The sequence below is a fragment of the Phasianus colchicus genome, chromosome 1, assembly GCF_987193195.1.
Source record: "Phasianus colchicus chromosome 1, bPhaCol1.hap1.1, whole genome shotgun sequence".
Taxonomy (NCBI): domain Eukaryota; kingdom Metazoa; phylum Chordata; class Aves; order Galliformes; family Phasianidae; genus Phasianus; species Phasianus colchicus.
In genome coordinates, this window is record NC_143436.1 from 139654266 (window position 1) to 139672863 (window position 18598).

At 37.8% G+C, this 18598-nt stretch overlaps 1 protein-coding gene across 2 annotated transcripts in view; it reads left to right on the plus strand.

Moving 5' to 3' along the window:
- The window catches only part of MYO16 (myosin XVI), a 355874-nt gene that overhangs the window by 294464 nt on the left and 42812 nt on the right, over nucleotides 1–18598 (plus strand). For both annotated transcript variants that reach the window (XM_031613784.2, XM_090128652.1), the window contains exons 28-31: nucleotides 1400–1499; nucleotides 10816–10912; nucleotides 14544–14790; nucleotides 16670–16977. In XM_031613784.2, the coding sequence (XP_031469644.2) occupies nucleotides 1400–1499; nucleotides 10816–10912; nucleotides 14544–14790; nucleotides 16670–16977 (752 nt within the window). The remainder of the gene's footprint in view (nucleotides 1–1399; nucleotides 1500–10815; nucleotides 10913–14543; nucleotides 14791–16669; nucleotides 16978–18598) is intronic.

Sequence of the window (18598 nt, forward strand, 5' to 3'; positions counted from 1 at the left end):
CTTTGGCAGAGAAACAATTCCTCTCACATAGCATTTACTAGCATAGGCTTAGGCATAGAATCCTCAGCAGAATTTCTACCAAACCAGTTGACATTTCCAGACTGCAAGAGCTCTGTGCAGCTCAAAGACGCTGGACGTGTAGGTTCAATTTGACTTCACAGCGGTTTGCCTGAGGAAATTGCTCTGGAGGTGCTGTGGCTTCTGGTGGAATATTTAAGTGCCTGCTACATTTTAATAAACGCCATTTTGCTTCACCTATACTTGGGGTCTGTGTGAGCATTTGGCCCCGACCTGGTATGGGGTCGGTTTCGCTGGCAAAGCAGCATCTTATGGGGTGGAAAACGAATGATGCAGAGAGAGCGGCAACAGACCACTGATGTCCATGGAGTCATTCCAGCCCTGCAGCTCTGCCTGCTATGGTATGTGTGAGTGGGCTCCGGACAGCAAGTCTAGGTTGTACCAGAGTTATGGGTCTATTCAGCTGCTGAAGTACTAAACAAATTAAATGTTAGGAAATGTAGCTGGCACACTAACTTCAGAATGTAACCTTGTTTCATTGGTAGATTAATCATAAGTGACACATTTGCCTTTCCAAAATTGGCTTTTTGTAATGAAAAAACATTCCAGTTCATTACATCCAGTTATATCTAGACTGAGATATGCCTTCATGAACAGATAGCAATATGTGGCATCAAGATGTGGAAAGTTCATGAATTTCCCTAGGAATACGTTGTAATAAGTTAGAATTTGAATGTTGTACATTATTTGACGTTGTATAAGTTGTTTCCTTTTACTCTGGTACATAAAAGAGCATTTTAACACCTAGTGTTAAATGCTTTGAAGGTACTCTGGTGCTGTAATTAAGTCTCTTCTTGATCTTTCCAATAGTGTAAATGATCAAGTTCCTTCTAGTCTCTTTGCTACAAGACAAAGACATTTCATTGAAAACCTTCAAAATGAAGAGAATTTTCTTTTTAGATTGATGGAAAACAGTTTTATTATTGTCACTTTCTTTTCAATTATTTCTTAATAGCCATGTCATGTAACACATACTGAAAAAAGTACTTTCTCCCTTTCAGTGGCCCAATTCAGTACCAATGAAATCAGTCAGTAAGGCTTTGCATTCTTTCTTATTGATTTTCAGTGAGGCATCAAAACAACTGACAGGAAGCAAATCTCAGCTTTAGGCCTCATTTCCACACCGTTGTTAACCACTGTCATGTCTAATAGTATGAAAGGTTTAATGTGGTTGTTCTGCTTATTTACTTCACCCTTAGCATAATCCTCAGCTCCCAGTTTGGATATCAAAGTGTTGAAAGTCAAAGGAAAACTGACAATGTCTGCAAAAATGTCAACCAGGCCTACATTAGAGTAACTCTACTTCTGCTGATTTTTCTAGGTATAAAGATTTGGCTGATACAGCAGCAGGAGAGAAGAAGTTGTCTGCCAAGGAGAGATGTCGTCTTGTTCTCCAGCAGTGTAAATTACAAGGCTGGCAGGTTTGTGATCTACAAAGCAATTAAAATATCATTCTTTAAACAAGCTGGCTGAGTCACTTCCATTGTGGCAAGCCACCAGATCCTTTGCAACAGTATATTCTTTTGACATTTAATATATGCTTTGGAGTAGAATCAAGATGATTTTCTGAGTTTTCTAGCAAATGAGTAGCTGTGATCATTGTGTCAAAAAATCAGTGTACTCTTGTGGGAAGAAAAAGAGTTCAATTAAGCATGTACATTTTATAAATTTGTATTCAGATTTTAAAGGTATCTGGTGAACACATTTCAAGGCGTGAATGGTTCCTGAATTATTTAAAAAAAAAAAAAAAAAAAAAAAAAAAGTTACAAACATTTTCTTCATGTAAAATTCTACAATAAATACTGTACTAAATGCTGCGGTAATAGGGGATATGCAAAACATTTACTTAAGACTTTCCATCTTGTCAATGCCTGCATAGGCACCAGTGCCTGGACTCAGGTAGAGCTGTGTTACTAGCTGTGTACACCAGCTGTGTACATCAGGTACAAAACAAGAAAACGAACAAAAAAAAAGAACAAGAAGACAAACACCAAACAGTGAATAAGAAGCTCTTAGCTTTCCATCCCATCTCCTCAGCCTATTTGTACCACAGTTAATCTTCACCAGAACAAGGATTGTGATAGGATTGTGATGTGACCTTCATTTGGACTGAGTAGTCTGTCATCTTGTTAGGGTAACTTTGTAATTTAGCATCACTGATTCTTTACCATTTGCAGTTTCTAAAGAAAATGGTGTTCCCTTTCAAACTGTGTAAGCTATATATGGAAAGGAAACTTTCTGTGACTTAAAGTGCAGCGCATTCTCCAAGGCAGTGTCACTTCAGGCTCAGGCCTTTTCCAAGTCTAGGACAGAAATTTATACCACAAGACACCATCCAGACCAGTTTCAGAGGCAGGTGTGGAGTTCAGGGACTGGCCAGTCGTTAGGATGCTTATGTATGCTTTTGGAGTAGTAGTTTAGAGGAACATGTTAACATATCTTCTAATCCATGTGCAATCTTTAAGCATTAAGATGGACAGAAAATGTTTCAACAACTGTTGATAAAGGAGAAGGATTGTGTTGGACTTAGTGCTATGAGAAAGGAGCAAAACTCTTAGGAGATGCTGGTAAGTTAATTGCAATAGGAGTGCTTGTGGGTGAGACTTATAGCATTGTCACTCAGTGACTAAGAAGCAGATGGACTTACACAGTTTTCAATTTTCGTTTCATTTCAATTTTTCTATGCTTTTACTGCAGGGGACTCTTTAAAAAGAAAAAAGAGAAAAAGAAAAAAAATGAGACAGGGAGAAGGAGGGGGAAGAAATGTAAGGAAAAGTACTAGGGACCCAGGATGATTTCAGCTAGTAAAGCAGAGGAAAAAAGTCATTTTGTAGTGCATCAGTAAAAATCATCCAAGAGATATGGGTTTACATATATAACCAGTTTATTCAGCCACTGTTGCCAACAGTAACTACTGCAAACAATTCACTGCTGGGATTGAAAAGCTGTTTGATGCTTGGCTTCATGAATAAGTCAAAGAATGTCTTCCCCGATACCGCTAGCTGCACTTCCCTGAAGAGTTGTTGCAGATTTGGGTTGATAAATCAACCAAAAATAGATAGCTAAAATATCCACACTGAGAATGATGAAGTTTAGGAGAAAGCAACACACATCTGAAATCAACCTCCTGCTTATGTGTCATCATCGCAGGACAAGCGTGACAGTAAATTCCACAGAAGGGTTGGGGAGAAGGAAAAATCTGGATTTTATAGTTGGATGGATCTAGGTGATATGCTATTTAACTTCCTTATGATAATGTACCTGACTATCTCATTTTGTGAGAAGTCATATTAACTTGGGGGGGAAGGGGAGGGAAAGCAAATCAGTGTTCTGAAGTGAGTTCCCAAAAACGAGTAAAGGGAATTGATTTTTTGTATTTATTTCCTGCTTGACAATTTATCTTTCCTTTCTCACATAACTTGTGTTTGGAGAGTGTTTTATCAGTCTGCAGAACAGCAAAATTCAAACCCTACTCACAGAACAGATTTCTTCTAAGTACTGTGGCCTGTTTAAAAATTGAGGGCAAGTGAAGAAGATCAAATACGAGAATCTGATTTTGGTTTATTTCTTTCTATTAGTCAAGCATTAGAGCAAACACTAGCTCTAGTGTTTTGTGCTAGCCAGGGTTTTGTGCTTGATTCGGCAGCTTCTGTGTTAGAGGGAAGTGTTTATTAGAGAAGTGTTGATAGGTTTATGAAATGTTGCTATTACTTGGGTAAGCTGAGCTGGAGATAACTAAACTGGGACAATAAAAGAGCTGTTTAATTGAAGCTGACACACAGTGTACTTTCAACCATGCGCTTAACTACTGAAATTATAAAAATGCAGAGCTACTAATGAAAGGCTGCTTTTGCATCCTAGTTCTCTGTGCAGCCTAGATGAACTGTTCTTTCTGTTTAAATATATACCCGATCATGACAAGCTTAGCTACTTGCTGTGATTTTTAAGTACTACTGATGTAAGAGAAAACCAGATCTGTAAATCAAAACAAGCCATTCCTGTTCCAGACAGAATGAAAATAATAGACTTGTTTAACCCCCTGGAGAAGTCAGCAAGAGTTTTTTGCTGTTAATGTAAGAGGAGGGAGCAAGATGATACCTAGGAACTTTAGAGTCATATTGATTGGGAGTGTTGGCTGCTGCATTTTGAGCTGCTCTCCATAACTTCTTAAGGCCTTTATATTAGGAAATCGACATTATTTGCTCATTTATTGTCATGCAGTGACATACTGGATAAAGAAAGCCTACCATCCCAACAGCATGACTGTCTTGCAAACATTAGCATACTGTGAGAGAAATCTGGAGCACAAGTAGTCCTTGGCTGTTTTTACTGACAGAAGGAAACTTTCATTTATTTGGATTATCATTCCTCACACTGTTAAGCTTGCAAATATGAATTCAATAAAGGGGAGTTAGCTCATAGCTTACTGAGCTTTCTCATCAGAACTTGGAGCTTTGCATTTTGTTTAGCTAAGGTCAGTGGTCTTCAGTTAACCCTTCAGTTACTTTAGATAGAGCTTGCCAGAATGCAAACAGCTCGTGTTTTATATCAATTTGATTTGCTCTCCAAAGGCCAGACTCCATTAAAAGTGAATCTCTCAGCTTTTGACTGCTAGGAGTACTTGTCTGGTTGAAAGATAAGACTGCTTTAAAACTGTCTGAGATTATCTTTTCAATTTTTAGCCTGTTTCTTCTAATCCATAATCATTTCTTCCTATAAGTAGTCTTGAATTCCAAACACAAGAGATCACACAGTTTGAAACAGGTGTTAAGTTTAAATGGTCTGATCGGAAGACTCCTCAGATGTGAAATAAACAGTGAGGAAGGTCGGTCAAAATGTTTCTTCTGAAGCTGCAAATCAGCAGCAGCTAGCTGCATGGAAAAGATGTTGTGTTAATTCCAGTCCACGTTTTTACAGCTGCAGACATTGTTAAAGTCGTTTCAGGAGCCTCATAAATTGTATGCCAGCTTATTTATTTGTTATTTAGTAATCTTAGCTGTGCTGGAAGTCTTTTTTTTTTTTTTTTTTTTTTTTAAGCCCTGTTTTGAGAGTCAATTTTCTTTGAGGCAATTTTAAAATTAAGAATTAAGTACATTCTGAAGATCACATAAAAACGATCCCAGAAGGAGTTGCCAAACTACTGTTAAATGATTAAAACGTCAGTGTTTATGTTTTACCATACTTTGAATTTTGTCAGCAAAAATTATGTTGTCCAAGTACTATATCATCCTGTTGTGTTCTTGGAAATAATTGGCTGGTAGCACAGAGCAGAGTAAGTCTGGACCTCACCAGTACTACCGAAGGGCTGGCCCAAACACCTTCCACCTGCAACTATTTTGTGTTACACAGTACAAGTCCATCGTGTCACCTTTGCCTAATAATAGGATGGATCATTCTGTTCGACCTCAGAACAGCTCTGTCTTGTTTCCATTCTGATATTTTTTATCTCACATTTGGGCTCCAACTCAGTTTTTCTTGTTTGACGTTGATTTTCTCTATTTGTATCCCTCTTGATCCTTTTCTGTTTTCTTCTCTTTCTTTTGCTGTAGATATTTCACTTGATATATGGTCCTGGTGTTCATTTCATTTTTGCCTGAATTTAGTTTTCCAGCCTCACATCTCAGGGTTTACCTTCTCTGCCATTGCTGTCCCTATTGCCTGCTGCCAATGTTTCTCAGTTCACACGCAGAGACACTTCTTTTTTCAGTGCTATGTCTGCTTCTAGAATTTCGGAAGAATAGAATTCTAGGTTCATAACATCCTTTGATGTAAAGCCGGGGTAGGATTTTCTCCACTAATTATTCCCTACATACATCTTGTTCTTACTGTTTATTTCCTTTCCGGTGATGCAGTCCTTTCTATCTTCTCACTAGCCTGAGGAATTATGAGGTCTTCATGTTTTTCTGAAATAGGACTGTCCATTTCTCTGCCCTTTCCCGGAGAGCTGAATGACAGTTTTTCCTAAAGTCTAAATCCTGACAAGCACTTGCATAAATGCCTAATGTCACATGTGTGAATACTGTACTACTCATTCTTACGTTAAGGGCATACATCAGCTATGCCTGACTATAGATTTAGTCAGCATGTGAAGGGTCAGTAGTCTGCCAGGGACAAAGGAAGGCTCTTAAAATGTGTAAAGAAAAGCTAACGAATAAAGCAGAGAGAGTAAGCCTTTAAAAATAACACTTCAGTCCTTGTTAAAGATCTGTGCCCTGTAAATGTGTTCGTCGTTATAATATTTTTGCAGACATATACACTGCAGAAAGACACATTTTACAATACTTTGAAAGCTTTTTTTCCTACATTTCATTAATGCACTGTGAAAATGTGTGTCATTGTGTAAAATATCATTAGATTATAGTTCTCTGTCTTTTGTAGGTAGCTATTTTGAAAGTACTGCCAGAAACACACAGCACTCCCACAAATTGCCTTTTTTAAACTAAAGAACAGCTTTACAGATTCCCTTGACACCTATTAAGTATGAGCTAATACTGCCTCCATGCCACCTACACACCATCTCAGCATCCATTCCTAGTTTTGAATGTCTGTTCTTCTACATCCTACACCTTTTCTGTAAAAAAAAAAAAAAAAGAAAGAAAGAAAAAAGAAAGAAAGAAAGAACAGAAAGAACAGCTCCCTCCCATCCTTTCTTTCTCCTCCCAGGAAAAAAAATAAAAAATAAAAAAATTTGGAGGCCTGTAGCAGTAATTGAAGCTTTGATAGTCATCAATGACAATTTTTCCTGATCTTTAAAAAATGCGTCACATTGAAAAATAACATTTAAAGCCCTAATGCTTTTCTAATTAAAATAAGTATGACTGTAATTCACAGATGGTTTACTTTTGCAGGAATCTGAATGACATTAAAATTTCAGACTCAGATGAGAGCGCTCTTTAGCCCGAGAGTACTGAAAAACTATTTCTTTAGGGCAAGAGTATTTTAACCTTTTTTCCCCTAGGTAAGCAGGAAACAATTTATGGTCAGAGAAGACACAGATTGTACTGATACCCAGCATATGAGGGCAGACGTAGGTTAGATGTTAGGAAGAAATTCTTTACTCAGAGAGCGGTGAGGCGCTGGCACAGCTGCCCAGAGAAGCTGTGGTGCCCCATGCCTTGGAGGCACTGAAGGCCAGGTTGGATGGGGCTCTGGGCAGCCTGAGCTGAGGGGGGGCAGCCCTGCCCATGGCACAGGGTGGGACTGGGTGAGCTGTGAGGTCTCTTTCAACTCAGTGCAATATCTCACAGTAGTGTCTTCTGCACATCTGTCTAGATCTCTCAGTTGACCTAGCATATGATGTAAAAGCTGCAGATAGCTTTTATCTGAATGTAAGAATGAATTTGTATTGATTGTACTTCTGTCTTTACTTCATTCCCTAAAAAATCGTAGCAAGTGACTACTAATGAAGTTCTTATTATAAGTGATACCAGAGTAACTGCATTTATGCCATTTCTGTTGTGTGGAATGGGAGAAAAGAGCTCTAGTTCTTTGAGTGTCCCTTAACTGGCTTTGTGAGTCTGTGGAGCCAGATGGTGAACACTTGAAGCTACATTGACCATAAGCTTGAGCAGTTGTCTGATTTTGTGACTGAATACTGCAAAATAAATTACAACTCAGTGTTTAGAGCAGTTACTCACTTGAAATGTAGCATGGATGTGATCCGTGTGTTATTTATGAGACTAATTAAGAATGGGGTTAGTTTTGCTGTAAGCATTGCTAGTTATCAGTAAGTTTTGTGAAGTTTCAAAATGTAACTTTTTGTCTCCTTCACCTGATTTTTCTAGCCCTTCTACTCTCCAGGTGCCATAATCTCTTGCCCTAAAAGAGAGGTATGTCTTAGACTTCCAGTGAGGAAGGGAGAAACAGAAGACATTTTAGGGAATTGAGGAGAAGAGGCAGAATTGAGATGTTGATTGGGCATAGGCCTGAGATAAAGAGGTTAAAAAAGGCTTCAAGGTGGTGTGGAAGGTTTGTGTAAAGAAAAAGTGGGGTATAAAGAGGAAATGTAATCAGAGGAGAAGAATATAATTTAATGAAATTTCTGTATCCAGGCATTGGTTTTCTGAGAGCTTCTCAGATACAAATGCTAATTACAAAAACTGCATGATAATTTTATTACAGTCAACCATATGAATAATAATTCAGTTATTCTTACAGAAGAATTCTGGATATAAAGTGATGTTAGCAAAGAAATGAGAGTTTTGTTAGCCAAAGCTAGTTGTAAGGATAGTTCAGTATATTGTTCGAAAAGATGAATAGAATAAAATAGGTGTTTCATTTTTTTTTAATGAGCATTATGGAATTTGCAGCTTGTAGTGACAGAATGGATGTGGTGGGAGGAGTTGAGATGATGTTCTGGTGTCCTGGAAGAAAACCTGAGGCTCAAAAATAGAAAGAAGAGGAGGAGAGGAGAGGAGAGGAGAGGAGAGGAGAGGAGAGGAGAGGAGAGGAGAGGAGAGGAGAGGAGAGGAGAGGAGAGGAGAGGAGAGGAGAGGAGAGGAGAGGAGAGGAGAGGAGAGGAGAGGAGAGGAGAGGAGAGGAGAGGAGAGGAGAGGAGAGGAGAGGAGAGGAGAGGAGAGGAGAGGAGAGGAGAGGAGAGGAGAGGAGAGATTGGCATGGTTTGCTGCAACAAACATGGAAAATTTGCTTGTTCATTACGTGGAGTTGTATGTCTGAAAGAGAAGCTAATTTAAACTGAAGATAGTGATTGACTTCTTTTTCTTCAATTTTTGTGAATAAAGAAGGAGAAAAAGAAGTAGAGACGAAAAGTTCCTAAGGAAATGTAGTAAGCTCTGGTAATGAAGCAGACTCCAGATGATGGATGAAGAAGGAATTTGGAGTGCTAAGAAGCAAGCAAGGATAGAATTCTAAAAGCACAGGAAGAAAAGTGTAAACTTCTGTCTGAAATCTGCAGTCAGGAAAGTGAAGATGAGACCATGTCTGTGAGAGCAGAGTCTGATACGAACTCAATGAGATTGCTGCAGATGAATATGACATTATAAAATTATAAGGCATCACTCAAGAGAGTCTATTAAGTAAACATAATGACACCATTTTGCTAGGGTAGCCTCAATTGTTAGAAACAGGGCTCTTGGACAAAGGCAATTTTGTTCTGGAATAATAACTTCAATTTGTAGGTAGAAGAATTACTCCAGAGTAGATGGTCTGAATAGAGGAGCTATTCTGGAATAGCTAAGTTATATGCCAGTATTTCTGTAGCCACACGGTTTTCTAAAATAGCCATTCCATGCATTTTCCAGCATGCAAAGAAAGCCTATTCCCTATTTATGAGTTTCTCCAGTGGTGAGACAAGTAATATGCTTTTTTTTTTTTTTTTAGCGCTTTGCCTTCACGTACTTCGCAGTAAAAAACTGTTGGTTCACAATCATGGTCTGTCAGCTTAAAGTTCAGAATTAGAGACTCTTAACATTTGATGGAAAGTAGTTTTCCTCTAGAGCAGAGAGGAGGAAAAAGGTGCCCCAGCGACTTCTGAGCTTTGTTAATGAAGATTAGCCATGGTAAATATGCCCTGACTTTCAGTAGTTTATCTCTACCAGTGCAGTATATCTGACAACAGTGATAGGATTAAAAGCAGTTATTTGAAAAGGTGTGCAAATCTCCCTGCCAATAGCTGTCTCCAATAGCCATACTGAAGAAACAACAGTGCAGTACGGCGATGCAGCAACAAGAGTGATCTTGTGAGCTACGTACAAGCAGAAGTTGGAATGAATCTCTGCAATTTCAGCCAGACTGGTATTAATTAATCAGTAGTCATATAAAATTAAAAGCTAGACAAAACCTATAATCCTCACTGGCTGGCTACTTGTTACTGATCTTATTTCTGAGCACTGAAGCAAGGTTTCTTGTGCAGAATTCCTAAGAAGAAAAGCAGTATAAGGAAACACATTATTTATCCCAGTTACTTTTTAAAATCAGTCTATTAGAAGGGAGTGCTTTTGAAGATTATACAGAAAAGGATTGTTTCATCATGTTCAGAATACCTTTTGCTGTAGCAGGTTGTTTTTTTAAGAGCATCTACTGATTCTGTGTTTATTGAGACCCTCTAAGAACTAGATGAATTAAACCAAACAACTGCTTAGCACCAAAGTAAGCTCATACACTCCATCAATACATAGGAGAACAGTTTTGACAAGTATATCTCTGACTGCTCAGGCTTGATTCTAGGAATAGAAGTGTGGAATAGCTTCAGTAGGTGGCTCTGAGAACTAGGATTCATAGTTTTATGGGACACTAGGGATCATTCTCACTAATGGGCAGAATCCTTCTGTTCCACAGATGGCAGGTGCCTGTTATTGTTTGCTTCTCCCCATGGACGTATGGCTTCTCGCCTTTTTCCTTGCTCACATCCCCATCTTTTTGGAAAGCTGCTCCCTATTTTCTGCTAAATCGTCTAAGACATTAGTGTAATTACATTCAGAATGCTTTATTTTCCAGCCTGTGTTTAACTTGATTGTAGTATTTGTTCTGGATGGTTCTGGACCTCAAGGGGGAATGTTTGCCTGACAGCTTGCTTATCATTTCCAAATATGTCTTTTATTCAACCAACTGATGTTACCTCTTGTAGAACTATTGGCATTGTACTAGCCTGATATTGCAGATCTGATCTCAAACTTCAGCAGGATTGTACACGTATTGTTGTTATTTACTTGTCGTTGTTTTTCATTGTTTTGGCCTTTTTTGTTGATGGTGAAAGTTTCCCTGCTGTTTGTATTCTAGATAGGAGTCCGAAAAGTGTTTCTTAAGTACTGGCAAGCTGACCATCTCAACGATTTGTGCCTTCAGCTTCAGAAGAAAATTATAACCTGCCAAAAAGGTAACAATTACAGAACAAATATTCCTGAGCTGTCACTTCATACACTGACAAGAAACATTGCATAACAATTTTTTTTTTTTCTTCCTTGAATAGTTGCTGTATTTTATTTATTTCCCTATGGGCATATTTCCAACTAACCACTTACACAGATTTTTAGAGATGATACAGATATTGGTAAAACTTACACTTTGTGCCTGTGAAATGGAATTTTGTGGAAAACTGTTGATTGTAATTAAAACTAAGGGGAGCTTGAGTATTTGTTTTTTAAGTATGTTTGTTGACTTTTAAAGGTATTAATATCACCTCTTAACTTTAAGTTGCATATCAAATAGACTCATAGAATCATAGAATGGCCTGGGTTGAAAAGAACCTCAAAGATCATCTAGTTTCAACCTCCCTGCTACGTGCGGGGTTGCCAACCACCAGACCAGGCTGCCCAGAGCCACATCCAGCCTGGCCTTGAATGCCTCCAGGGATGGGGCATCCACAACCTCCTTGGGCAACCTGTTCCAGTTCCAGCATCACCACTCTCTGTGTGAAAAACTTCCTCCTAATATCTAACCTAAACCTCCCCTGTCTCAGTTTACAACAATTCCCCCTTGTCCTGTCACTATCCTCATAAACCCTCCTAAACAGCTGTTCCCCCTCCTGTTTATACAATGCCTTCAAGTACTGGAAGGCCACAATGAAGCCTCCCCAGGGACTTCTCCAAGCTAAAAAATAGGGTAACAAGGATACAAAATACCTTTCTGAGCAAATATATAATGAATGCAAAAATAATTTTATATGTTTAGTTGTCTTTGTTCTCTCCTTCTGTTGCAGTTTTTGTAGTAGAAATTGCTTTTTTTTTTTCTTCTATGTTTTTGTTTTAAGATCGCACTGACCCACTTGGCACATTTTTTAAAGGAGTTGCTATCCACTGTCTCCCAATTTCCTGTTACTACTGTTCCACTTCCTTTCAGAATCTCAAACATCTTCTTCCTTAAAACATGGCATTATTTATCTAATTAGCTATTCTCTGCAATGTTTCCCATTAATACGTTTTTTAAGGAAATTAGAAAAACAAGGATTTGTCTTGTTGTTTTGTTTGTCACATTTTAGTCAGATTTTATTAGCTTTGTCCTTCTCACCTTCCCTCTCCCAATAAGAATAAGAACTACATTTGGGGAATTTTGCTCATATTGAATAATTGAGAAAATGTTTTGTACCTGTAGGAAAATCCATCATCCTTAAAGTCTTCCATTACAATTCAACTAAGAGTTAACTCTAGTACATTGTATACACAATGGTTAAAACTTTTGTTTTAATCTGAAGTCAGATCCATGGAATTTTAATTCTTCTGATCTTTGTCTTTAGATGAACTGTGAAGAATTAGCTGATTTTATGTCATGAGGATGCTACCCTGAATTGTTCTAATCTCCATAAGTGAGAATTATTGTACATCTACATAAATGAGGACCAAGTTCAGAGCACAGTCTTAGAATCTGTACAATACTTGTTGATACTGAGCAGTAAATGTCCAGGAAATGACAGTTTTCATTTCATGTCAGTCTTTGAGTTCCTGAAATTGTTGTGTTTTTTTTTCTCGTTTGTTTCTTTGCTTTTTTTTTTTTTTTTTTCCTTGTTTTGTTTATTTCTGTATTGAACTGAAGACAAAACCCTTGAAACAGTGGAATAATTTTTGATTTTTAAGCTTTTTGAAGTTTTTCATTCTTGTAAGCAGTGAATTCTGATAGCAATCTGTACGTGATTCCATTACTTTCTCAACAACAACATTATAAATTCAGACTCAGTAATGTGTGTATCCCTTGTGTGAATTCTCGTAAAAGAGTCAACAAAAGCTGTGCTGTTAATTTCCTTTTTAACTCAATTGGGTAAGTGCCCTAATATTTCAGGTTTTAAGAAGTCACATTTTATTCTAGAACGTAGCTTTGAAGATTGATGTAACTGGCTGTGATTATAACAAGAGTGTAAACTTTCAAAATTATCCATTATAGATAGTACCAAAGTATATGAATTTAAATTTTTTGAAACCCAGTCAATTTTGGATGAATAATAATACCTGAACATTTCCTTTTCTTATATTGTATCAGCTAGGCACAGAGCATTTCTAAAAATCAAAAACAAAATCTTGTGTTAAATATTTAAGTGAGGAAATAGGAGACGACAGAAAATGCCTTTTTTTTTGCCCTCAGTTTGTCTATTTGTTTTATTGAAGATCGTCTTACATTCATAGGAGACTAGTTCTATCTTCCTCTGTTTACATTTTTCCTTTAGATTCATTGAACTTGGCTGTCATTTAATGTTACTCAGAAGTGCTCTTGTGGCTGACACTGAATTACATTGTTAAAAAGGCCTATATGTGGTAGCCTTTCTATCGTAAACCTTAATATTTTAATTAGCATCTCCGAAACTCAAATCGACATCTTATACAGGCTACTTCCTGTTTGCTTATCAAAAAATTTGAGTTTACCAAAATGAGGTTCAACATAATAAGAAATAATGACATTTGTCCTGTTTTGTTGTGTGGTTTCAGTTGAGCTACTGAAAATCAGCAATATTTCAGGTCCCACGAGAATAATTTTAAAACATGTTCTTCCCTGTGAGGTACACAGCAGTTACTGTAGACCTGAAAAGAAGCATCATCTTGGGGAGCTTAGAAAAACAAAAACATAGACAAAACACCTCTATTTAGCATAGCTCTTCCTCCCAAGCCAGGACACGTGCCAAGGCATACTAACATCACTGGTTCCGTGTAGAGTGATTGATTTAGTGCTGGATTCATCATGGTCACAGAAGCTCCTGTCCCTTGGTTACATTCAGCTGGATACTTCTGAAAATTCTGGGGATACGGCGATATTTAGGTTGAGTAGGAACTGTTGTACTGCATATACATGTTTAGGAAAGTAGCACAGAAAGCCGTTACAGGAGGTACACCAAAACATAAGGCTGACAAGGAGTGTAAGAAAATAGGCCTATTAGATATGTAAGGCTGATGCAACACAGATGAAAGTTTTAAGCTGAAAAATGGAAATTATGTGACAGAAGCATTTCAGAAATGTGCATTCATTGTTTCTGCTGAAAAAAAAAAAAAAAAAGAGGGCTAAAAAAGTCTTTAGGTGTCAGTAAAAGATCTTTTGTTTTGTTTTGCTTTGTTTTCCCACTTTTTTGTGCACTGAAATGTCAAAATACTGTTTGAAGATTAACAAATACATACAGTCTTTTAATTTCTACCATATTCAGTGCAATTATCATTTACTCAGGGTATTATTTTAAAACAAATGATATTTTGACCTTTCCTTTTTAAGTATATACTTCTGCATTTTCCATCAGACATCCAAGTTTCCAGTTGTAATGGAAACAAAAATAGTGAAAGTAACTGTTTTGAGTTCTGGTAGCTTAGATTTGTGAATGAATTTGCTGTCATACTTGGTTTTAAGCAGTGGCAATATAAAACGGGCACATCCCTTTTTGTATGTTGTATACAATGTACATTTCTTTCACTATTTGTATGAGATATTGACTGAATTTGGTTTACTTATGTTTACAGCACAACACACGGTAGTATTGTTACTCACTAATTAATTAGTTGTCTTTCATTGGTTTATTATTTTTTCTTCTGTTATGGTAGTTGTAAGAGGATTTCTAGCTCGCCAGCGTGTGTTACAGAAGATGAGCATCAAACAGCAAGAGATCACCTCAGTCAAAGGCTTCTTGCAGACTGTTGAGGATATGGGGCTGAAAACATATGATGCCTTGGTCATTCAAAATGCTTCTGACATTGCTCGGGAAAACGACCGGATTCGCAATGAGATGAATGCTGCTTACCACAGGGAAAAGCTAGAGGCTAGAAATAGACCAGAAGAAGTCCACAAAAGGTAAGATATCTTAGCTTTGAGAAAATATATTCTGGGTTGGATAGTAAGGAATTAAATAATTTCTTCAGTTTTATGATTTCCTTCCCTGCTTTTAAAGTCACATAAATGACTTGAACATAACTTGAAAATTGCTAGAGCATTTTCAAGTATGTATTCAACCCAGATCAACGCTAGACACTGTTTTTCTTGGAGCAGATAATTATGTCCAGAAACATAAGAACACCAATAATATTTTATTCAGGCCAGTCTGAGCTTTATTCAAGTCTCTGAAATCTTTATTTTTTTTTCAGAAATTTTTCATTTGAAGAAAAATAGATTATAGTTGAACTTTCATCAAACCAACTAAACAAAAGCAAAACTTACCTAACTGAGAATTTCAGCATGGGGTAACTGCCAAAAAAAAGGAAGAACAGCCAAGAAAGCATTAAAATACAATAAAGAGCAGCCCAAGAAATTTTGATTATACAATTAACTAGAAAGACTGTGAAGAGGATTCTTTCCTCTTATTTAAAAATAGATGAAAACCTTTTTGTTTAGCTCTCATCAGAGTTTTCAGGAGTACCTGTTTGAAAAATCTAGCAAATGGATGGAGAGCGTTTTCCCAGGAATGGAGTCCCAGATCTTTTTCTCTCAGACTGGGCAAAAGTAGCATTTGCAGTTAGAAACAGGTATGTATCAAGAACAGGAAAGCTTCTAATAACTTGCTGGACATACAGATATTTACTTTTCCATAGGAACATAATTCTCATCTGGAACAACTGCCTTTGCTTTCCTTGCTTTTGTTAGTGACTTTATTAAAGTGAAAATGGCAGTACATCTGCTTAATTAGCTTCAAATATCCCAGTGATTACATATTGGAGGAAATGCCTTTGTCAGAATGACTGTAATTAAACATTACAGTGAAAACAAATTATCCACTGAGTACCACACTTTCATCTTTAGCTGTTTCATTTACTACATGGGCACCTGGCTATATCCTGCACGTGAATTCCAGCCCTGCTGGTGATCTGCCACACAGAAATACAATTTGAAAAAAAAAAAAAAATGCTTGGCAGTTTGTAAAATGATAGTATGGACATCTATCTAATAGGCTGCCACCCCAAGCTGAAAGGTTTTCAGCATTTTGATTTTTGGAAGAGTGAAATGTTTGAAGAATTTCTGTTAAAAATCAGTTTGTTGGAAGTGGCTGAAAGACATCGTTTCTCTATTCGTATTGAAATAGCAAAAAATAAATAATAATTAAAAAAAAAAAAAAGTGGAATAAGCAAAAGTCCAAAGCTATGATTGAAGTAACTAAGCATAATGTCATAATTAATATCTTTAAAAGGATAGCTATCAAGTAAGCCTCCACAGGAGGATATGTATATATCTAGGTGGAATCATTCATACAGCCAGTGTAGCTGGTTAAAAGGGTCATTAATATTTTAAAGATTTGCATTATCTAAATAGAATTTATTGTTGTCTTTTCAGAAAATAGCGATAAAGGCTCAGCATTTGCTGCCTCAGTAACTTTCCATTAAAATGGATTTCCCAGAAATTATCATTCAGATTGGAAACGCGGCTTTTGATTGTGTGCAACAATCAAAGTGTGAACAATTCATTCACAGAGTGTCTGATCCACAATGTGAAACTGCTTAAGGAAAGCTGCATCTGTGTGAAAAGAGAGCCAGTGTCCCAATTTATCATGAAACAGGAAATGGAGGAAAGCTAGCAGCTTGATCTGGATTTGTTTGTCAGGAGATTACTACACACATCCCCTCCGCGCAGCAGGGGAGGCGGGAGGCTGTTTACCAAAAAGCTGTTGTTATGTTTGCATGAACAGGTTCATTGTTACCACTTGAATAATGCATCTGGGCCTCTCCTCCGTGTTTTTTTTCAGAGCTGAAGACAAGGGTGGGAAGCTCCCTGAGGATGGCTTCGCCGGCTACCGAGCGCCAAAGCACTTTCACTCCAGCTCCGTGCCTGTCCCCATGGCGGTGGAAGGCTTGGTACATTCTGTGGCCGGGTCGTCCATCAGGTCCCCATCCCTGCACTCAGTGTTCAGCATGGAAGACAGCGGCAGCCTGCCGTCGCCACGGAAACAGCCTCCTCCCAAACCCAAGCGGGACCCCAACACACGGCTGAGCGCTTCCTATGAGGCCGTCAGTGCTTGCTTGTCGGCAGCTTCTAAGGAGGCCGCTAATGAAGGTCAGGCAGAAAGGGGGAAAGCGTCACAAAAGTTACTCTAGATTATTGATTTGTTCCCTCCGCTTTGATCCTTCCAAACATGGTCAAGCGCCTTTGAAAAGCCCCGCCTCTGTGAAATATTTCAGTGGCAGTAAATAAAGGTAGTCAATTTATCATTTGCTCCAAATCAGCAAATAACTGCTCGTGTGTTCTAATGGCCTCGTTTGTCAACAACCTGAGCCTGTTTGCAGAATTCCCTCTAGAGACAAATGATCTTTGTCAGCTCCAGCTATTCCACCCCACTGACCATTTTCTTTCACCTTTTAAACTGTTAGAATATCTTGCATTGCTAATACCGAATGCCAGATTCTTGAATTTCACCAAGTTAAACATTAAATATTCTCCTACTTTTTCTCTGTGTTCACAGAAATGTCTTGTGCATTGAGTGGTTTATGTTTGTGCCATAACTTGCTTATGGTGAATTTTTTGTTTGGAATGAAAGCGCTGTGAAAGTCCCAAAAGAATTGCAATGTGTTACCGTGCATTAAGTCCAGATTTGAGTTCAATTGTTCTGTCCTCCTACACATTTGAAACATATGAGTAGAAGACGAAGAGAAAGGAGACATTCTGCTTTTCCTTGATAAGCCTAATTTGTCCTGTTTCGTGTAAAGAATCCTCTAAGCTTATCAAGGAAGATTCTTCAGGCTGAGTTTAAAGCTACATGTTACCATTCTCTATGCCTGCACACTGGCTGCAGAGCTTTGCAGCTCCCTCTCTCTTGCAAAATAATTACTCATGCCCAGTTTATTACATGCAGGTTAGTTTTCCTAACCTCTACCTTGCTCATTCAGACTCCTCATAAAGTGAGGTGAACTTCTGTATGTGTCCAGTGTAGGTAGTTTTAAACTAGTTCAGCGTTGATTGTGGATCTCTGCAGTGGTTTAGGCTTTCAGTGCACAGCATTAGAAGAAATGATTGATTTAGCCAGAAAACTCCAGCAGTATTTTTTGAAAGAATGACAATTTAGATACGTTTGTGTGGTCTTAGCAGTAATGCTTATGCACTCGCAAAACAATTGGACCAGTTTCCCTGCTGTGCTCATTTTCCAAGTATTATGTATTTCCTGAGTCTTTGTCTGAAACCAGCTCTGATTTACACCATTTAATTTTTATCTTAAAAGACTAATCACCTATTGATGATCGGTATCTATTATCTCCGCTCCATCTGTGCCTGGAGGCTGTTAAAAGACATCTAGTTTTGTTAACCGTATACTCAGTTGAGGAATTGCCCCTAGGCTATGTGATTCCCTAACTTTAAAAATTATTTCCACATTAGCAATACAAAAGAAGCAGAGATAGGGATAATATCTGCCTGTAATTAGAATTTTATATACTGCATAAAAGCTGGATACTTCAGTTACTGATGATAACATGCATGTCGGAGTAGTGCTATGCAGAAACTCCTAGTTAAAAGCACACCCCTGTATCCTCTCCCCTGGGGCAAAAGGAATAACAAGCATGTATTTCCATGCATTATACAGCTTGCAGTGAATATCTGGATTCAAAAAATATCTCCTTGGGTGACAGTTTTAGTGACAGTGGAGGCTACCAAAGCAGATTGTATGCCCAAGCTACAAAAGCTT